General features: G+C 40.2%; 2 protein-coding genes across 3 annotated transcripts in view; one reads left to right on the top strand and one right to left on the bottom strand.

The window, feature by feature from the left end:
- Nucleotides 1-11,910, top strand: part of LOC110553994 (uncharacterized) — a 30,634-nt gene extending 18,724 nt beyond the window's left edge. The window contains exons 7-10 of the mRNA XM_060372515.1: nucleotides 1,223-1,246; nucleotides 8,509-8,562; nucleotides 9,806-9,850; nucleotides 11,344-11,910. Coding sequence (XP_060228498.1) covers nucleotides 1,223-1,246; nucleotides 8,509-8,562; nucleotides 9,806-9,850; nucleotides 11,344-11,489 — 269 coding nt within the window. The 3' untranslated portion in view covers nucleotides 11,490-11,910. The remainder of the gene's footprint in view (nucleotides 1-1,222; nucleotides 1,247-8,508; nucleotides 8,563-9,805; nucleotides 9,851-11,343) is intronic.
- A 7,208-nt stretch (nucleotides 11,911-19,118) lies between these two features.
- Stard3nl (STARD3 N-terminal like) overlaps nucleotides 19,119-23,122 on the bottom strand; it is a 36,451-nt gene continuing 32,447 nt past the window's right edge. For both annotated transcript variants that reach the window (XM_021646314.2, XM_060372964.1), the window contains 2 exons: nucleotides 20,483-20,556; nucleotides 19,119-19,589 (listed from right to left, as the gene is read on the bottom strand). In XM_021646314.2, coding sequence (XP_021501989.1) covers nucleotides 20,498-20,556 — 59 coding nt within the window. In that variant the 3' untranslated portion in view covers nucleotides 19,119-19,589; nucleotides 20,483-20,497. The remainder of the gene's footprint in view (nucleotides 19,590-20,482; nucleotides 20,557-23,122) is intronic.

Raw genomic sequence — 23,122 nt, forward strand, 5'->3', positions numbered from 1 at the left:
TAATAAACTCACTGAAAGAACAAACCATATACTTTTAGAGCCATTAAGACAGATATTCAGAGGACTTTGCAGCCAGTCTTGAAAATACCTGACAAAAGGGAGTCATATGAAAGGGGAGGAGGTCCTCCCCTATTAGTGGACTTGGAAAGGGGCAGGGAGGAGATGAGGGAGGGAGGGTGGGATTGGGGAGGGAATGAGGGATACAGCTGGGATACAGAATTAACAAAATGTAACTAATGAGAAAAATAAAATTATGGAAAAAAAAGACAGATATTGAAGATAGTTAGAAACTAAACATGATCATATTTTTATTTTCATTAAGCATACAAACACACACTCATATATATGTGGGTATTATATATATATATACATATATATATATATATATATTCCTTTTTCATGCACACAAAACTTGTTCTTCAATAAAATTTTGTAGTGGAAAGATACCCATATCTATGAGAACATAGTTATCAGAAGAATAAGCGCAAAGAAGAGATGTGTACTTTTCTAATGTCATTTAAAGCAATTAAGTACCAAATTACTTTTTCTTTAAAAAGCTCATAGTTTCCTCATTTCTATCTGAAATTTCACACAGAAAACTAGAAATATAACTTGGGTTATCTGTCTATCCCAAGAAATAACTACACTGAGATCTTCGGATATTATAGGAAGAATTGAGAATTTTAGCAGGTTTTTTTTTTTTTTTCCTTAAGACAAGGTCTTACTTTGCAGCTGTGGCTAGCCTAAAATGCATTGTATAAACCAGGAATGCTTTCATAATGTGACCCAGCAAGTCAATCATGTGCAGGCCAATGGGTCAACTGTTATTCTCTTTAATTTTTCATTTCTCATGCATTTATACAAAGCTTTTCATAGCAGAAGATTTTGTAGGACCTATGAGTCCACAGGAAAATGGATCTGGCAGTAGAGGGTTAAGCATTTACAATGATGTTATGATTACGGTGGAATCTTTGTGAATTTCAACATGGTCACATGTAGAAACATCATATATGAATGTTACCTACTAAATTATATACAGTACAACTTTTGTTTCTTCCTGAGGTTACAAGGCTCACATTGTAATGTCTGTCTTTCTGTTGACATTAAATGTATGTACACATGTGTACAAATAGATATGTAAATATGTTCATACAGATTCATATACAAACACAGTAAAATAAGAGCTGACTGATATTTGCTTTCCTTTCCCTTGTCAACACAGAAGCTGCTTTGAAAACTGAAAATGGTAAGTTTCAGATTGCATTTTCTTCCTTCTAGTCCTTCTAGTCACCTTAACTTTTGAATCCATCTTGCTTTCGGTAGAAAAAGCAGAATGACTGAATTTTGCAAAACAGACTGAGTGCTATGTGACATTTAAAGCAATCAATCATTTCCTTGGCATCATAAAAAAAATGACAAATTAACAAATGAGAGAGTTCAGTGAGAAGCTCCGAATGACTACAAAGAAAAACTTCATCCATCCATCCATATATCCATCCACCCAAACACCCACCACGTATCCATCCACCTACCCATCCATCTATCACTTAATGACTAGAAAGTGTTATACCGAGTTATTCTAGTATGGCCTTTAAAAACTGGTAACTAAAAGTTAAAACCTAGCTTTGGTTCAGAGAACTACACACTTGACAAACATAAATTCTACAAAGGCTTGTCTTGTCTGTCCCCAAAAAGTGACTATAGAAGAATGCTCAAGAATATAGAAAAAACAATATATTCTTAATAGGATAAAAGTTTACATACTTTCAGTTAGTAGGATAATAGCATAAGGCTGGAGAGCAAATGGTTACTCATCTGAAAAGAGGTGAAGCACCTCATGTCAAAAGAATTTGAGTTCTATAGCACTAGCATCTTCACAGGATTCAGAACCCCCTGGTTTTCATTTGTGTGTAAAACAATGAGATTCATGACGACATTTTCATGCATTTGTACCTTCCTTCACTTTGTTCCTATTTGCCCATGGTTTCCATCACTAACCCTTCCTCTTCACTCTTGCTGGAATCCACACTTCCTCTTCACTACTTACATATTCATAACCTCTGCCATTCAGAGAAATCATGCACATCTGTCTTAGCAAGTCTGCTTTATTGTTTTACATGGTGATCTCCAGGTCCATTCATTAACCCTTAGATGACAACTTCTTCTCTTTGAAAAACCTTTTTCTTAATATTTCTAATTGAAATAGAATTACATGACTTCCCACCTGCCTTTCTTCAGTCCAGCCCCTCTCATTTTCACTCCTTCAATATCTTCCAGTGCTGCCAGACTCCAATATAGATAGCTTTTTGGGGGGTTATATTTGTTAATACAATATATATGTATGCAGAAATTTATACAAGTAGAACCTACTGAGTCTGTTTTTGTTGTTTGTGTGTGTATGGTTTCAAAGCTGGCTACTCTACATTAGAAAACCAGAAATGGAGTTCATCCCGGGTAGAGGCTAATTCTCCTTCGCTCAGAGGGCACAGTTGTCTGTAGTGCTTTGAGTGGACTCCACCAAGATCTTCCCCTTCCACTGTAACATGTCACTTGACATTGCCCTTGTTCTCGTCTTGTTTATGCAGATGTTTGCAGGGCAGACTGTTTCACAGCAGACTTCCTGGTTTTCTAGCTCTTAAAATTTGTCTTCTCCCCCTTTCAGGATGTTCCCTAGTCACATGCAGTAACTGTGACGTTGTTGATTTAGGGTTGGCCCTCAGGATCTGTTGATCTCTGCATTGTGTCCAGTTGTTATTTCTTGGTTTGGTTTTTATTTGCTGTTAAAAAAAAGGCTTCTTCAGTGAGGGGTGGTAGTAGTTGTTTTGTTCTAAGGTGCATAACTTCACTAGCTCAGGAACCTAGCTAGTTTTCAGTACCAGGCAGGATTTCCTCCTATAGAATTGGCTTTAACTCCAATTGGAAATGTAATGATGAAATTTGCATGTAAATTTGGATGGACTTAGAAAAGATTATATTGAGTGAGGTAATCCAAACCCAGAAAAATAAACTCTACATTTTTTTTCTCTCACATGTATTTCCTAGCTCCAAATTCTCAGATGTGAGTATACAACATGGCATAATCAGAGAAAATTAAAACTTATAAAGGGACCATAGATACAGAGGACTTGGGTGTGGAATAGCAGAGTGTGTGTGATATGAAGTGAGAAGTAAGGGGAAAGGGGCTTCAACTGGGGAGGAAGCAGAGAGATCAATACGGATTTTTTATATTCATTCAAAATTATTCATAATATTTTAAATGTATGTGCACACATATACACACATAAGTGCACATTCACTAAAGAGAGTTGAGCCAGTTGGATGACAGCGCATTTCCTAACAACTATAGAATAACAAAAAATGCCAGCACCAGATATACGACTCTCTCAAGAATACAGAGGTGACTGTAGTCCTCAGTTGCGTCTACAGGGTTGACTGTGGGACCCTATTGCTGGAGACACCACACACTGAAGATACCTGACTGCAACCACTGACTCTGACCTGAAAGCCTCCTTCCTGTGGTTTAGCTCTCATGGAAACACTATGCAAGTTGCCAAGGGAAGGAAGCCACTACCCAGCTACAATGCCATGAACAAACATAACCGGCAACATGGCAAAATATGCAGAAAGGTGAAAGAAATGGGTAATTCCTTCTTTCTGACTGAACAAAACACGATAACCTTTGTTGATGGGTATCTAGGCTAGTTCTTCATCTTGGCTATTGTGAATAGCGTTACAACACTGATTTTCAAACCTCTTTCTGGCAAGCTGACTTACCCTCCTTTGAATATACCCAAGAGCGGTACAGCTGGGTCATATGGTAGTTTAATAATATCTTATTTTTGTGGAGCTATCACAGTTCCCACCAATAATTTATAAAAACCTATTTATTTTCTCTTTAGGCAGTAATTATTACTTCTCACATCCTCTCAATTTTTTGTCATTAGTTTTCTTAGTGAGTGTCATCCTGTTTGGGATGAGATGGAATCTCAATGCAATTTTAATTTACATTTCCCTGAATACTGATTTTTATAAGTTTATTGGCCACCAGAATTTCATTATTTGAGAACTGTCTATTCAACACATTTGCCCATTTTCTTGATTGATTAGATTAGAAGGGGGAGGGTTTCATTTTCAATAATTTATATATTCTGAACTTAATCCAGTCAGATATAGATATATGTATTGTTTCTATCCATAAAAACAATATGGTTAGTTGTTTCTCCTAGCTTTCTCTTACATTTTTAATAATTTCCTTGCTCTGTGGAAGATTATTAATTTATGCAATCCTATTTATCAATTATCTTTTTGAGACAGGGTTTCTCTGCATGTTGCCCTGGCTGACCTTGAACTCACAGAGATCCACCTGCCCCTGCCTCCCAAGTGCTAGTATAAAGGCATGAGCCACCATGACCAGTGGCTTCTACTTATCAATTCATTAGACTATTACTGAGCTGTTGAAGACCTATGTGCAAAGCCATGCCTAACTATATCTTGAACTATTTTCTCTCTTCTCCACCAGAAGTTTCACTATATAAATAGGAGACAAAGAAGTCAGGTTATGCCTATTTGCAGATAATATGATCCAACATTTTAAAGGTCTTAATTACAAATACTTTTGCTTCACAAAAGCAACACACAAAAGACTTTTCTGTATATGGATAATGAGCTTCCTAGTAAAGGAAACAGTAAATAGACCACTCACACTATAGTAAAAAGTAAAAGACAAATACAGGATTAAACCTATTCTAGAGGGTAAAAAAATCAAGGAGTAAATAGTAAATAAATAGTAGTCAAAAGATTGATAGGCCTCTTATGGTCATAGTTAGGACAAATTAATTTTAAGAAATGGATATATTATGCAAAGCAGCTATAGTTTCAAAGAAATCCCAATCAAATTCTAATACCATTATTCATAGAATCATAAAAACCTTAAAATTTATATACAAGGAGCAAAGATCTCAAATAACCACAAATATTTTTAACGGAGAAAAAAATACCAAATGTCATAATATCTGCTTTCAAGTTATAATACAAATCTACAGCAACAAAACCAACAAGATACACAGAACAGCTTAGATACACAAAAGACATTAGACCAAATAGAATAGATAGAGGACCCAGAAACTAAATTTTGTCTCCTCTTGGTCAATGCCTTCTCTGCCTCTGCTGAATGACTGTGTGATGCCTCTGCCTGAATCTACTTATGTGCTGAACTTCAGCTATTGCTTTGTTTATGGTGACTCAACCCTGATGGTATGACATTGTTAGTGTGTTGTAGAATCTGATTTGGAAGTATTTTATTGCAAGTTTTTGTCTATGCTCATCAGGAAAATTTACCCTGTAGATTTCCTCACTTGGATTTTGAATAAGGGTGTTATTTGCTTTATAGAAAGAGTATATAATGTTCCTTCTCTTTTTGCTTTGTGGAATATTGTGAGAAGCACAACTGTTAGTTCATATTTAAATATTTGGTAGAGTTCAACCCTGATTCCATTTACTGCTGGGCTTTTCTCTGTTAGGAAACTACTAATGCTTCAGTCTCATTTCTTGTTAGGGATTTATGTCCTTTTGACTTGGTTTAATAGGTCTTATACCTTTCACACTCTCTGTACTTATATTATAATCTTCATGTCTTTGAGAATGCAGGTTTCAGAGATCCTTTGGACTTCTTTAGTATCTTTTATAAGGCTGCCTTTTCCATCTCATTTTATTAATTTGTGTCATTGTCCACCCACCACCATCGCTTTGGCTAGTTTAGCTAAGAGTTTGCCAATATTATTCACCTTTTCAAAGAACCAACTCTTTTCATTATTTCTTTACTTGCTTCTTTTAATCTCCATTTTATTTCTTTCTGCCCTGATTTTTATTATTTCTGTAATCTACTGCTTTGAGTAGTCACTTGTTTCTATTTTAAAGATGTTAAGGTGAATTCTTGAATTATTTATTGGAGACCTCTATTTTTTTTTTCAGATAAACACCGATATCTATAAACTCTCCTCTCAAAAGTGCATTTGTAACATCCCAAAGTTTCTAATAAGTTTCTCTTTCATTTTCACCTAGATATAAAAATGGTTTATATTTCTTTCCTGGCTTCTTTAATGACCCACTAATCATTCAGGATCATTCTGTTGTACATTTTGATACATTTATGCTCTTATTATAGTTTCTTTTGTTACTTATACCTAGATTTGTTTCACCATTGTTTTGATAAGATAAAAGATATAATTTCTTTTATTATTTGTTAACACTAGCTTTATGACCTAAAATATTACCTGTTGGAAGCAAAGTTCCATCTGCTTTTAAGAAAAAATGTGTATTCTCAATGAGTTAAATATAACATTCTCTAGATGTCAGGTAAATTCACTTGAAGTATGGTACAGTTTAATTTTGAGGTTGATTTTGTAATGTCTGGATGTCTGTCCTTTGATAAGAGTGCGGTACTGTAAGTAAAACACAATTAATATATTTATCCATCCCTATTCACTTCCATCACTGTCTCTTTCACTCAATATTCAATCCACATGCTTTTATAATTATAGAATCTTGATATAGTGCCCCCTTTAGTGAGGTTCCAACCTTCTTTATCTCTCCTATGAATTTTGGATTGATGTCTACTTATCAACTGCAACCATAGCTACTTCTAATTGCTTGGGGCTTCTACTTGCCTATCAAATTATTTGCGTTCTTTCATTCTGTACATTTCTTTATCAGTTATAGGTTTCTTGCAGACAACACTTGTTTGATCCTGGTTTACATTTTGTTTAATTTAACAATCTGGTTGGCATATTTTCATGGGAGAATTAAGATCATTTACATTTTAGATTTTTACTGAACGGCTTTGCTCATTTCTATGATTTGTGCTGGTTGTATTTCTGCTATAATAATACTTTCTTCTTTTCATTCGCTCTCATTTTTTTATTAGAAATTTTCTGTGTTGCTGAGCTGCCTGTATATGGTTCTCCTTTGTTCATATACTTCCCTCATGAAATTTCCTCTTTGCTGTTCTCTCTGGTTGATACTGTCTTTCTTCCTCTTCGATATCGAGTTTCAAGCTCCTTCTTCAATGCTGGCTCGGTGGCCACAAAGTGCTTCATTTTGTGCACTGCACAAAAGAACGGTTTTTTTTTTTTTTTCAGATACCATTTCCTGGATACAACTGCACAGATCATGAGCAGAATTTTCAGTTCTGAAATTTGTTGCTCAGATATTTCTTTGCTTTAAGGATTCCTTTTGAGAGCTCTAAAATCCAGACATGTATGCTGCTGTGATTTGATATTTTTCTTTTTCAGTTCTTCATGGGTTTTTTTCTAGCATAGTTTTCATATCTTGGCTTTAATGTGCCACACAAAGGTTCTTCTCTGGTTGTGTGTATTTGGGATTCTCATTACCTGTTGTGTTTGGATGCCTATATCTTTCCCTGGTTTTGAAATGCTCTATTATAGTTTTTTTTTAATACATTTTTTAGATCGATAGTTAGTTTCCTCCATTTTAACTTAGCTATTTCTTCTACCCCATGACTTCTCAGGGTTAATCTCTTGATCATTTACAAGAAGTGATGAATTTGAGATCATGTTTTTCTTTGTTGATCTCTAAATGTAATATTTTCTCAAACATGTATTCTATTCCAAATACTTTTTATTTTTATTGAAATATAAATATTCCACAAGTCTGATGCTATTTACAAAGTATTGCACACATATCCTACGTGTTAAATCCACACTACCCTTTAAATATTGGCTCTCTCATTCACTGCCGTGAATTATATAAGCTATTTACAATTATTAATTTGTAGTTAGAATACCTAGAATTCAGCTCGCATTAGTGTTGCAGGAGAATTGAACACGATGATGCCTGAGATGCATTTAGCTGGTGCCTGGTGTAGCAGTGAGCACAGGACAGGCAGCAGCTCTTGCTAATACTGACCTGCATGTCCACCAGCCCCTCACCTCCAGCAGCCAAGCATATGAACATGAAATTTGGGGAATCGAGTGATTGAGAAAGCTGTGGCTGCTTAGATAAAAACTCATCTAAATCAGACTCCCTCAGAGGCATCTGATTCTGTTGTTGACCCTAAACCCTAAGGTCAGACACATTCACTGTGGGTGGAACATGACACATCAGTGCAGAAGACTGAAAATTGGCCAGTTTGAAGGTTTTTCCATTGACTATATCTTTGGTGAAGCTTTATGGCAAATTTTGGGCATGGAGGTATAGACTCAGAAGAAAAGCAGACAAGCTGGCATATTGTATTTCAGGTGTGGTAAAAAAATATGTATATTTTACAAACTTTGCTATCTTTGTGTGCAAAAATATAAGGCAAATGTTTTCTACTGAATTTCAGAGTAACGTCAATCATTCTGGGAATTGTGAGCCTCATATTTTAATACTGCTTCTCCAGTCTCTGTCAACACTCATATGTATTAATTCACACACACACACACACACACACACACACACACATTCAAACAATAAACATGAATAACTAACTAGTACTTTAATTTCTTTTAGATGTGACAACTATTAAAGTTAATCCCAGAGAAAGTGCTTCGAAATGGGAAAATGGTAAGATTTAATATTTGCTTGCTTTTGCCTCATGAGAAAGTGTTTTTCTCCTTTCTATCACTTCATGTTCTGAATGTTCTCCGGTTAAGGTTAATAAAACTATTGTTAAATGTAGCAAACGAGACTTATTATTTAGCAAAAATAAATCTTTTCCTCCATGACACTATAGATTAAAAACAATTTCCCTCTGAAACTTTGTTTATGAAACAGAAGCTTTCTCCCCTATCTTTCCAGCATCAGAAAGATTTGTACTGTACTGCTCAGTCCTTGTCTATAAAAACAAAAAAGTAATTTTCTAAGAAAAATTAACAATTAAGATGTGCAAGGTAAGTGTTGTGAGCCAAGCCTATAATTTTAGCACTTGGGAGGTAGAGGCAGAAGGATCAAAAGTTCAAGACTACCCTGGAATAGATGAGAGTGTCTGTGTTAAAATCTGTTCATGTGTTTGGGGGGGAGGGGGGTCTGAGAGAGAGTGTGTGTGTGTAAGTTTACATGTGTACATGCAAGTATATATGAAGGCTAGAAGAAAACCTTGGGTGTCATCGGAGACAGGATCTCTCTATGTAGCCTTGGCCATCCCGGACTTGTTTTGTAGACCAGGTTGGCCTTGAACTCAAAAAGATCCAGCTGGCTCTGCCTGAGTTCTGGGATTACAGGTGTGTGCCTTAGCGCCCAGCTTCTATACACTGTCTTTAAGACAGGTCTTTCATTAGCCTGGAACTCAGCAAGCTAAACTGCCAGGACTAATGGAGACCCTCATAATTTGATTGCCAGAACGTACTCAGGTCTGCCTTTTTATGTATGTTCTGAGGTTGAAACTCAGATTCTTATGTTTTCAAGACAAGCACTTTTACCAATGGGTGTATTTCCCCAACCAAAGACCCTGTCTTTAAAAAAAAAATCAGATAAGATTTTTGAATATGTTTTTTAAACCTAATTCTTTTCTCTCATATGGAGCCATTCAGAATTTAGGTCATTTAAGTGAATTAAATACAACGGATGTGAATCATTTAATAGGTTGCCTGGTAAAGCAATCATCATTCTACAAGTATGAGCTTTCATTATTAGTTCTATCTGATGACCTCTCTCTCTTTCTCTCTCTTGTTTTCTCTCTCTCTCTCTCTCTCTCATGCATGTACACAGGCACACAAACACACACACACACACACACACACACACACACACAGAACATGTCAAATAATGGCCATGGTAACTAACTAGAACTTTCTCTCCTTTCTTCTAGGAAACAATAGTGCTGATATGGAAGCTTGCAAGGAAGAAATAAAGGGTACATCTTATCATCTGTTTACTTTTTCCTTATTATAGAGAACACGATCTCAATCACTTTAACTCTGAACTTCTCTGATTTAAAGAAAAAGCTATAATGGCTAGAACTGCAGTATTGATGGAGTAACACTGTCACTTAACCCATCATTTCCTAGTCATATCAACAATTGATATTCATACAGTATAACTTTGATCACGAACTATAGATTTTTTAGTAGGTTTTTTTTAAATATATATTTGTTGTTTGTTTGTTTTTAGCTACTAACCATATTTTCAAGCACCTACGGGATCGAACTTAGACAAAAGGCCCTTGAGCTGGGTTCTGCGTGTGTATTTTGTATAGTTCTATTGTTATTCCTCTCATACACTTTAATAGTTTCTTCCATTTTTCAGATGTGGCCAGTGAGCTAATATTAAGTCCTCTGTACATGTCACAAATTCAGATATAGGGATAACTCAGATCATCAAATGGCAATTTACATATTAGCTCATATATTCCATTTCCTCAATGCCAAGAGCTCAGAATCTGAGTAAACACATGAGGGATGGACCTGACGACGAAGGACAGAGTTAAAGCATTTCATTCCTTCAGTCCTCTTATCTCAAGGCCAGGAAGAACCATGGCCTTGACTCACTAAGTAGATACTGTAGCTCTCCAATTCCATCATTGTATTCATTGGTGACAGCACATATTTCTTACAAAACTTCAATTACCCATTAGAGCCTTGAGATGGACAGGTGAGTGTCTTGAGAAATCTGGATAGACAAGTTCCTTCAGGCTTTTCTGCTGTGCCCTCTTCTATAATCTGTGCTCCCTGATATGCTCTCATTGGGTTTTCAAGGACAGTGCTCCTAACAGAGCAATGCAGGCTTCATCTACAATGCCCCAGATTTTCTGTGTTGAATTTGTGCTTATATTTTTATTTCTGAGATGACATTATACTTAGAGATATATAAAGAAAGTAGATTTCAATTTCCTTAATGTCACATCTTCGGACAAAGACTTAGGCTGAGGCTCACTCAATACATATTTGGCAAAGTATTTCTCTGTGCACTCTGTTTATTTTCAAACTGAAGCGAAAAATATTTCTCTACCAAAAAGTATTAACTTATTACAAAAGGTGAGAGTTTCATGTGCAAAGATGCCAGAATATTGTTTAGAACTTGATTTGTACATGATGGACATTATTTCGACACGTTGGAAGTGAAGAATTCCAAAGTCATCCCCCACTTCACCTTCAAATGATCTAGCTATCCCAAGTGCAGCTTCTCTTCTCAGCAGTAGGAAGATCACAAACCAACTAACCAAGGGCTGTTGTTAATCTGACTTCCAAGATGAGTCCTCTTGCTAGTTCTGGAAAGAGTATTTAGTGTTGACTTGTTACTCCAGTCCGTGCAAGTCAATACACATACACACACACACACACACACAAAATCACTTATGTGTGCCATTCTGTCAAAAGAGCAAATGAAACTAATTACTGGTTTTCTTAGATGTGCTGCAGCTTCAGCTCACAAACACCTCTGCGTTCTACAACTACCTCATCCTGTTCTTCAAGAGTCTGGTCCACTTGGCCTTCGTTGTATTCTGTCTGTTGAGAAGAAGAACAGCTGTGCCTTGCAGTGGTCCGAGTTCATAACAGATGATGAAACGGGAGGGTACCATTGTCTTCATCCTTTGCTGTGCCTCAGTATCTGCTGAGGGTCTGGCTAATGTTGCTTGTAGCTTCGACCTCCTAAAAATCACATATGTGTAACTTTATATCATGTTTTTAAAGCAGGGAGGAAAAGGATCCACTTCACTCTACAACAAATAGTAGCCCCAGGAAGCACCCAGCCATCCTAATCCTTCATCTCTAAGTCTGTCTAAGAGCACAGAGCATGACAGGCCCAATGTAAACAAACTGCAGCTTCTAGTTGCCCCACTTCATGCCTTAGAACCAGATAATGCCCCCAAAGCCTCTACCACATGCACTGAAGAACCTTATTTGAAGTTGAATTCTGTGCTTTGTTTTGCCAAATAAAAATTAAAAAAAAAAAATAGGCCTATTCTTTGTGTTATCTGTGCTTTTATTTGTGACAAGTGATTGAAGGTTTAAGCAAGATGACAGAACTATATTCCTAAGTCTGCCCCTTAGATAATGGTTGGGACAATTTTCTGGAGCAGTGGGTCCTAAGAGCTACAGTTAAATGCAAAAGCTGATGTAACTGTTTCCCTTGGGGGAACTAGGCCTGGACCACTTGTTTTAAGTCATTCTTATGGAAGCAGAATGAGGTCTAATAGGATGTGTGCTGTGTGATCAACTCTGTGCCTGTTTCACAGTATCGTGCTTCCCAGTCCTCACACTGTTCACAAGAGAGCTGTCCACACCCCAAAGAGGAAAGCCAATAGAGGAGATAAAAACAGGGACTGTTGACCTGAGGACCTGGGTTTCAACCCTGGACCCAGAATTTAGTATCTGTGTGAGATCCAATACTGAACTCTCCACAGCAGGTTTCTCCTGTGAAAGAAAGTTAGAATGAGGTATCTCTTGGAGCTGTGCTTGTTAGATGGGTTAAATGAAGCTGTGTGCAGCCCAGTCCTCGAGAGCTTTGGGATATGTTCTGGACTCTACTTTACATCATGAAATTTGCAGGCAAATGGATGAAACTAGGAAATATCATCCTGAGTGGGGTAACCCAAATCCACAAAGACATGCATGGCAAGTGCTCACGTCTAAGTGGATATTAGCCATAAAGTACAGAATAACCAATGTACAATCCACAGACCAAAGAAGATAAGTATCAAGGAGAAACCAAAGGAGGATGCTTGAATCTCACTCAGAGGGGAAATAGACATCTGGAATAGATGGAGGGAGGAAACTGGGTGGGACAGGAGCAGAGGAGGGTAACGGGGGTGGGGATCAGGTGTGGGGAGTGCAGGGGTTGAAGAGAGGGCTAGAAGAGAGAACAGAAATCCGTGTGGGGCATCTCTGGGAAGGGGAAGGCTCATGGGAGTCTAGGGGGGTGACCTTAGCTGAATAGCTGAGACTCCTAATGGTAGGAGATAAGAAGCCTGATGCAGCTACCTCCTGTAGCCAGGTGGGGCTTCCAATGGAGGGAGGGGGACTCCAACCCACCCATAATACCTTTGATGAAAAATTGGTCCTTCCTAAAAGAAGTGTAGAGATAAAGACAGAGCAGAGAGATTGAGGGAATGGCCAACCATTACTGGCCCAACTTGAGACCCACCCCATGGAAGAGAGCAAATGTCTGACACTATTAATGATACTCTGAAATACTTAGAGACAGGAGCCTAGTATAACTGTCTTCTGAGAGGCTTCATCCAGCAGCTGATGAAAACAGATACAGAGACCCATAGCCAAAAAATAGGTGGAGCTTGGGGAGCTTTGTGGAAGAGCAGGAGGACTGAGGGAGCTGGAGGCATCAAGGATATCACAAGAAAACCTACAGAGTAAACTAACCTAGGACCTAAGTGTCCTTCACATATGTAGCTGATGTACAGCTAGGTTTTCATGTGGGTTCCCTTACAATTGAAGTGAAGTCTGTCTCTGACTCTATTGCCTGCTGTTGGATACCTTTCCCATAGCTGGGCTGCCTTATCTGGCCCCAGTGAGAGAGGTAGCCCTTTGTCCCATTGCCATTTGATGTGCCAGGGAAAGTTGGTACCCTCTCTGAGGAGAAGAGGAGGGAAAGTGGGGAGAAGGGGATGTGAAGGTGGAACTGGGCAGAGAGAAGGAAAGTGTCTGAGCTCAGGCAGTAAAATTATCAAATAAATAAATTAATAATAATAATAATAATAATAATAATAATAAAACCAGAAAAAAATAAAAAGAACTGAATACCCCCCACTCACACATCACACAAAAGCACCAAAAGTCAGTTCAGGGGACAAACTTATCTTCTACTATGTACCAGGCAAACTAAGATTCTCTGTTGGGAGCTGCTGGTCTACCAGCAGCTTTGATATTTAGATCTCAGTGGAAAGACTGCTTTTACCATGGCCTTCCCTGGAGTCAGTGAAGAATTTCCAAGTCTATCTCCTTTTGTTTGAGACAGCAGGTGGGATACCTTGTCAAAATCACACCTTTGTTTCACTTCCTTGTGAATTTAATTCATTGTACTGAAGTGCTTTTGCTCTGGCTTAAAAGAGTCTGGAATAAAGCAAGGCATCTAGTCACCACTAGAGCCTCTTGGAAAGATCCCATGGGTTGTGTGTTAGTTTATTAATTTCAATCCTCACTCCTGACTCAAGAACTGTTCGACTCTGCTGGTGGGCTCCGGCAATTCTCTAAGTCTCCTTTGATGTGAGCACAATTCTATCCTATAGATTAGAAAATTTACATGCACTGTTTTTCAATTAACAGTCATAATTTAAAATGAGGTTTCTCTGAATTCAGCATATCTGTTTTATAGACATTAATAATTTATTCAGTCAGTATCAGAAAGATAAAACAAACGGCTTGAATAGTCTGGAGAATTTCCTAAGGACTTGCATGTCTAGATTTTCCTTACATATATCGAAGGTCAACCTGTTGCTCACCGATTTCCTGGTCTTTCTTCTTTGGGAAAGACGTCGCCCTACTCCGGAATCACAGCTGTGTCTCCCTCTGCCATCAGTGGAAGCTCTGCCTTCTCCTGGGAGTACCTATCTGCATCTGCTCTTTCTGGGAGAGCACTAGTGAAGTGGGCTACAGGTCCCGCAGGGCCATTATGAATGCTTTCGGGATGTGAACTGCATTCTGACCCCTAGCTCTTCCACACTCCATGAGCTCTGAGGTCCTCAGACTCAGCATATGGGAGACTGAGATGAAGTTGGGTACATTTCTGAGGATGAAGACTGTTATGCATCCGTCCTCATCCAAAGCTTGTTCACCAAAACTGCTACATATAGGGAAGCTGTGTGCTTTGGTGTGAGGACCCTGGACAGGAATCACACTTCAAAGCCATTTAAGAGTCTGAGATAGTTGGTCTGTCTCTAACTAGTTACATTAATCCTTCCCTGCCCACAGTGATATATAACATATATCGGTAATTACAGAAACCCATGTGATGGCTGGAGCAATGTCTGTACTATAAAAATTTCAAATCAGTGTAAACATATCTTTCCCTCAAATAGTTTCAGTTTTGGGGAACATTCATTATTTTCTCCCAGCTATGTGAAATACACATTACATTATATGTATGGTTTAATCTCATGCTGAAATTTAACCATCTCTTGGAGATATATTCCAGTTTCTATGCACCTGCAAATTCGTTTGCAGAAAGCCTCATGAAGAACACTAATTGTGGCATGCGTTGCCTTATTTTATGTCTTATTTGTACACAAGGAGACAAGCACACGTGACGTTCTACTGATTGGGCAAGTCAGACAGAAATGAGTAAGAAACCTCCCCATAGCTAGTAGCTAACAAGAACTAGAGCAAGGATTTGAACCCAGGCTGCCTGTCCTCAGCAGCCCAGCTCTTGCCTTCTACATTATGTGGTTATAGAGCAGGAACAAGCTATTCTTCAGGAAAATCCTCCTCGCAGGCTGAGAACTGCTTGAGAGAATGATTTGTCTACCCTTTCTCTCCAGGTTTTATGCTGTTGTTACAATTCCAGAGCTGGAGGCCAACCTGTCACTGACTTTAGCATTGACTTCCTGTCCACCAATAAGGCTGTGTGCTGACTAGCACAAGTTAGGATGAAATAAACATGAACAGAAGTCTGTACCCAAATGCACTCAGTAGGAAATGAAGATTTGTACCACCCCACAGGCAGAAAGTTCTGTCTCAACAGTAGCCTTTCTTCAAAAGTCCTTGACTACACTTAGCCAGTGTCATACCATGGCAGTCCTCTGAGAAAGCACTGAGTGTGCCCCAACCACCTCACACCTGGGAGAACTTAGTTGGTAAGTTTTCAGGTTTTCCTATAACCCCATGGTGTATGGGCAAGCAGAGAGTTCTTCAAATACTTCTCAACAATACATACAGCTATTTTAGAAACTCCAGTTATAAAACAATTATAAAAAAAATAAGAAAACTTCTAGGCAACACACCTTAGAACGTTTTCTAGTACTTATGTTCACCACTTTGTATTTGTAATTTTTTTTGCAATGAAATAAATTCTGCAAAAAGAAAAATTGGCATTGATGAATGCTCAGGTCAATGCCTAGCATCCTTATGAGAGTCTAGGAATGGTGACATATCCCTGAAGAGGCTGGGATATACATATTCTTGGTGCTCACTGGCTGGCCTACTTGGTGAGTCCAGGCTCCTGAGAGTCCCAATCTTAAGCAAGGAGGTGGACAGTGCCTGAGAGCCAACATTATGGGGGATGCCTCTATGTGGACATGCACACTGGCAAGTATGTGCAATCACAGACGGAAGTGTCTTATCCATGTTCTCTAGTGATACTGAGAAGATATGCCAAATGACCCTTCCCAGAGAGCCCAGATCTGAAAACCAGGTGAGTGTGACCATCCTGAAGATCACCAAGCTTCAGGGCTATGCCAACCTTCCAAGTATAAAACGGGACCTCACAGCACCAATTTATTTTTTTCTGAAGACAAGCGTCTCATCTGTTTGAGGTCTGTTTATATATCTGCTTACATGTGTCACGTCCTTTCCCCATTTTCTACTGCGCAGTAATGCCAGCAAGCATGGCACCTGCCAGCCATGACTGCATTTCTGTAAGCAGAGATATTAAACGAAATGTTCTGCACGTGGCAACCGGACGATACCTCAGACTGTGTCTCACATATTTCCTGGTGGACACTTAACCGAGTTAGAATTGCATCTGAAGTAAAATGATATCTAACTCCAACACTGGAGAGGTTCTTTGCCATCAGTCTGGGTCTGAAAGCAGGTTCTTGGGAAATCAAGCAGAGCTGCACCTTTGGAACAAGAACGAGACTCTGAGATTAGACTTCACTTAGGTTAACTCCTTGATGGTCCTGAGTTGATCAGACCTTTGCAGTCCACGTTCCTGGCCCCCTTTACAGACTTGGAACTGTTTCTGCAGTGGGGAGTGCAGCAGCAGCTTTCTTTGTGAGGCCGGGGCTAGCCGGTACACAGATGGCGTCTGCTGTGGTCTCAAACTTCTCAGCACCCTCCTCCCAGAGTCCACCTGGACCCCTTCCCAGGTCTCAGCAGTGCAGAGAGAGTGCTATTTGTGGCTGAAGAGGGACACCAGAGGTTGGTGGTGTGCAGGCTGATGCTGCTATGGCTCACGGCATTATTTTCTCAGGCGTCTTTTGTTGACGTGTTTGGTCAATGTGGTTACTTCCTGGAAAATGTTCAAAGCCAAACCCACCTCTACAGATTGTGGCAACATAAAGGGCAACGAGGGTGTTAGAAGAGAAAATAAGAACAGTTAAACCACAGCCAGATCTGCGAAGTTTCAAAGGCCACGGCTAATGGGGGAAAAATTCTAGTTTTGTGTGGAGGATGTGGTTGTCAAACTGAAGAGCCAAGCTGAGAGGAGCGGGACTCCCTGGGGTCCTCAGCTGCTTCAGTTGGAACCTGATGCCCAGAACTGGGTTTCACTGGGTTGATCACTGGGTTTCTGATCAACCCCCTTACATGCTCTAAGGAACACAGAAGGTTCTCTGCAGCTCCAAAGTCACCCTAGCCTCTTGTTGCAGGGTCTGAAATACTGCACTCACAGATGCCGACACTTCTGACATTTTTTTCTCTCAGAATGCAGAGTGTGTGAGGTGTGCCTCCTGATTCCCATGGACAAAGATGTGAGCCACAGGAATGTGCTTTATGAGCAAAGAAGGGAGTGGCAGGAGTGGTGGTGGCAGTGGAGGGGGCAGGTTTATGTCAGAGGAATGACAGGAAGGCTAACTGTAGGGTATCAGTATGCAGCAATGAGAGGTCAGGAACAGGCTGGGTGCAGGGAGACGCCCGGATCCCAAGGCTCACTTGTCCTGTCCTAGAGGAGGCATGACTGAGGCAGTCTCTAGGGTCTCAGTGTCTGACCTCTTTCAGAGTCTCACACATATGCCGGGAGCCAAAGCTATTTGCTGAAGCCAAAGTCAAATAGTAAGCCAAAGCTATTTAGTGGAGACAAAGCTATTTACTGAAGCCAAAGCCAAATAGTGAGCAAAGGTCATTTAGTGGAGACCTAAAGCTATTTAGTGAAAGAGTTATCTAGGACCCTAAGTCATGGATGATAGATTTGTGAGGACATCTGTCTGTAAGTTTTAGAGCATCTGTGAGATAGCTTAAGAAAACATCCTTACGGCATCTTGCAGGTACAATATTTAACCCATGAAAGCACTCTTGCTAACTCCTGCAGCAGTAATTTATCCTTCCCCCTTTTCCTGCCTTCTCCCTATAGAAGTTGGGTTAAATTCCAATAAATGAGGCCTTGATCAGATGAGCAGATAAGGGACATGTCTGCTGTGGCACTGGTTGGGCCAGCAGCCCATCTGCCCATCTGAACAGACTTGGCTTCCTTCCTCGCGTCTCTTGTTCTACCCCATTCTTTTCACACACACACACGCACTTTAGGAACCCTATGAACTCCTGCAGGTCGGGACATACATACAGTGTCCACTTGTGTCTGATCAGTCCTTTGCAGGGCTGCAGTGAAGAAGCAAGGACTGGCCACATCCAGTGGCCCAGGCCAGCACTCTGCAGTGTTCTGTCTCAGCCACTGACACCTGGCTAGGCTTGGAGTACATGCTGCTCCACTGCTGACACAGGAAACTGTCATCAGGGTTCTTCCATCAAGTTCCTGAGGTCCTGCACTGAGAACAGCCTTGGGGAGCTCCCTCTACTCTCCTTTCCCATGGGCAGCCCTTCTTGGCTTCACTGCAGCCTCCCTGCCAGGATCCTTGTGGCACTGCCGAGGTGGGCACGCTCTCAGACTGTGCAGATGCAGGACTGGATCTGCGCAGAACCTGTGTCCACCCAAGCCTGTAGCACCATTGTTGGGGGCGGTTAACCTTCCTAGCATGACAGAGCCAATGATGGAGATTCGGTCCGCCCTTCTGGGAAGCCGAAAGTGAATTGGGGGAAGTGACCAGCAGAACAGTTGATGATGTAAATTAGTTCCTATTAATCCAAACGACGAAAACATCCAAGAAAAGTAGCAGCAAAGGCATCCGCATCCTTGGCAGGTTGGTTTGTGTGTAGAATATCAGAGCCCTATTTCAGAACAAGGTATTCCAGGAGAATCAGTCCAAACACAGGACAATAGTTTCTAGGCCACCATACCACACTCTCTCCCTTTTGTAAACGCACCACTGCTGGACAAATATAGAGAAAACACAACAGTCCTTTTGATATGTTGGATTTATTATTTTAAAATTGTATAAAGAGCACATGTGCATGAGTTTAAAAACACAAGTGAAATGTAAGGAGTTAAAAAAGAAATACAAAAGAAATCTGAGACATGAAACAAAAAAAATAACATTCTGTGAATTGAAATAAAAAGGAGTCTCACTTACTACGAAACTGTTATTTCAATATATTAAGCAGTCTTTTGATTCGGATGCAGCACGAGACCGAGTTATTCATTATCAGGTCAGATGGAGACTCACAGAATAGAGGAAGGACCAGAGCATGATGCAACTGCCACAGGCAGGGATGATGGGAGTGGAGGCGGAGCAATGTCCATGAGGTATCACCATAAATAAATTCCTTAGCTCATCAACAGCCAGCAGTGAGCAGATCCACCATTAAGCTCCAGGAGAAGCCCATCTCCACCTGTCGTCCTTAGATGACTTGCAATGAGGGTTCTTCACACTTAGAGAAAGAGTGAAGACAAAGAGTGAGCAGTGGTCGGAGGCCACGTGCTGTGCTGCCTGCCAGTTTCCCAACTCCTCACTGAAGGTGACAGAGACACAGAGGTCAAGGGCAGGACAACAAGCATTTGTCAGGGATTCACAAAAGACTTGGTTATTTCAGCTGACAGTTTCGCCTCTTGTGTGTCCAGTGGCTGTTGTGTGCGGACTGTAAGGGACACGGGGCTGTGTAAGGGACATGTCTGCTGTGGCACTGGTTGGGCCAGCAGCCAGTCTGCCTGTCCTTGCTTTGTGGGCCATGATCTGCCGCATCTCCCCTGGTGGCTATGGTCACCAAGCACTGCTGCCCTGCACATGCTACTCACTGTCCCTGCCTGGAGAGTGTTAAAATGACTCCCTTGTCATCTGAGGTCACTTACCAATGTCCTCCATGCTGCAGCTCACAGCTTTTCTATCAGAAGTGCTAACACCCTTGAGATGCTTCCCTATGGGGACCTGCAGAAGTCCCTGGGGTACAACTGCTTGGATCTGAGCTCATGCAGTGCCACACTTCATCCAGAAGTGTGACAGGGAGATAAGGGCCATCCCATACCTCATAGGATCACTGATGTCAAGACATCATTACGAGGCTCTTTGAAATTAAGCCAATGCCCGGCATCGACATTCTGGCTAAGTTAAGGCTTACTTTCTTAGAAATGTGGGTCTCTGTTCCTTCAAGCTATGCATTTACAACCCATACACAATGCGAATGCTTCAACCTGAATCGTTGTTACACACAACAAGCAGGACAAATCTGCTCTGGGTGCACGCTCTGAGACACTTCCTTTGAGTCTGCCCAAGGAAATGCACACATGTCAACAATTTGTTGGTATAATTTCATTTACAAACACTTACTTCATAGAGCAGAACTCATAGTTCTAAAAGTGGTTTCTCACTGTCCTGTTTTTCCTCAGCTTCTTCTTCAGATCCTGAGGTAGAAAAGAAAAGGAGGATCTCATTGTGTTAACATTATTCGCTTCTTTACTACAATGAAGATATAAAATTGTTTGTAAAAGAAATGTTCAGCAGGGAGCAGCGGCACACACCTGTACTCCCAGCACTCAGGGGGCAGAGACAAGTGAATCTCTGTGAGTTTATGGCTAGCCTGGATTACAAAGAGAATCCAGATCAGCCAAGGCTACACTGAAAAAAAAATCCTATCTCAAAAAACAAACAAACAAAAAAACAAACAAACAAAAAAAACAGAACAACAAAATCAAATACAATAAACATGATCCATCCTCAAGAAATCAAGATTAATAATACACTGTCATTTTAAAGGTTGACCTTAGTTTCTGTAGGGGTAAACTTCAAACACCACCTATACCTTGGACTAAGCTGAAATGGACTCACTTATATAATAATCAAAGTATTCATGTACCAAAGATCATCTCTCTGGTTTTTTTGTTTGTTTGTTTGTTTTTTACTTGTGTTTGTGGTTTTTAAATTTTATATTATAAGTACAGCTGCTTTGTCTGCTTATATGTCTGTGCAGCACAAGAAAGCCTGAACAGGGTATTGGATCTCTAGACCTGGAATTACAGACAGTTGTGAGCTGTTTTGTGGGTGCTGGGATTGAATCCAGGTCATCTGGAATGGCTGCCAGTGTTCTTGGCTCCTGAAGCTCCCCTCCAGCCCAACTGTGTATGTATATGTAAGTATAAATAATACTTAATCTAGGTGATTTTAGAAACCACAACACATGTTGCACTGGGCACAGTGATGGCTCCTAATGCTGAAAGAAGGTGCCGCCAGATGGTTACATGCCCTAGGGACCACTGTCCAGCTCTTCAGGACAGAGAGTTTTCAGATTTAGGTTTCTCTACAATTGAGCAAGCTGTTGAACTCTAAAATTCCTTCCTTTGGATCTATCCTAAATAAGAAGTAATATTTATCATTAAGACTTTTTTCTCTAGAGATCAGAAATGAAACCAGAGCTACCTATTTGAGTTATATTGTCTGAGTTACATTTCTATGAAATAACTTGCAATCACTTAGAATAAATTTATATCTACTATATAACAATGTGGAAGTTATTGAAAAAGCAAATTCATAACAAATAGTTAAAGTTTGTACATTATAAGCTTGCATATGACAAAATTAAAAAGCCAAATGCATATATACAAACGAGAAATAATAGAAAATAACCAAAAAACACTTACATATCTTTGAATATTTCAAAGTGTGCACAGCAAAATGATGGTAACTAGTTTTTAACTTATAACTTCACAAACAGAACCCTGCTTTTACTGTAGGCAGAATAAGCACAGTGGTGTGAAACTGCACACACAGTTAGAAGAAAACACTGTGAGCTGTGAATGCTGCTATTGCTCCCTAGTTTGACAGGTCAGCTCTGCATATTTTATGTAAGTATGTAGCATTCTCACAACCAGGGAAAGACATTAGAAGGAGAGTGCGAAGACCATGGCATAGATAAGGAGGTGGCCACCCTTGTGTGCTGCAGAAACTGGGAGATGATGTGCTCATTTGTCTTCAGAGAATTCTACTCGATAAGGCAGAGAACAAGCATGGTACAAGGGAAGGAGTGGAGGAGAATCCTAAGGTTGCATCCCAATTTCACGTGAATTTGGGGTGGACAGGTAAAGGTAGAGGGTCAGGCTTCCTATCCAGCCCACTGAACTGCCTGCTGTAGTCAGTGGAGACTCTGGTGCACTAACTACCTCCTTTCAATGACAGGATCTCAGAAGCAAGTCCAGATTGAGCATATGTGCTCCCGGGTTCACTCTGCACCCGCCTGGCCAACGGCACGAATGAGGGTTTGTGTCTTGGCGTCTTCTACATCAAGCTCCATTCTGCCATGTGGCAGAGGAGAAAGGCCTTAGTTGGGAGCTTGGACGTGGTTTCTGTCTAGTCACTGGATACCACTAAGCATGGGAGAGTCAGGAGACTTCTGTGAGATTCTGTCCACTGGGCATGACATTTCACACACATAAACTCACAGCAGCTGTTGTTCTCGGAACAAGATCAAGCGAGTTAAAAATTCCAGAGAGTGCATGAAGAAGGGGGTGGGAGGGTGGAATAGGGAGGGGAGGAGTGAGGGGCTTATGGGGAGACACAAAATGAATAAAGTGTGATTAATTAAAAATAATAAAATAAATTAAAAAAAAATCCCAGCGAGGAAGGTAGAGGGGTGACCAAGGGCCACACTCCAGCTGAGGAACTTTGGGCAGCTGATGGCTGCTGGAGTACTGGGAGTCACTTTTTTAGGATGTTGGCCACTGGTAGGCTGCCAGTGCCCTGATGGATTACCCCAAGCTCCTAAAGCCATGCACTTAGGAGCAGCATTAATTGTATTCAGAGGATTAAAGATAAAAGAGGACATGAAGTTGGAGGCAGATTTTCTGAGGTGCTCAAAGGGACCTAGAGAGAGGGAGTGCAGATACATCTTATACATAGATGAGGTCATCAAAGAAAAAGTGAAATTTCCTTAAAACTTAGCAAAGTATAAAAATCAAGTTTTGAAAAAAAAAAGAA

The sequence above is a fragment of the Meriones unguiculatus genome, chromosome 19 (genome assembly GCF_030254825.1).
Source record: "Meriones unguiculatus strain TT.TT164.6M chromosome 19, Bangor_MerUng_6.1, whole genome shotgun sequence".
In the NCBI taxonomy this organism is placed as follows: Eukaryota; Metazoa; Chordata; class Mammalia; order Rodentia; family Muridae; genus Meriones; species Meriones unguiculatus.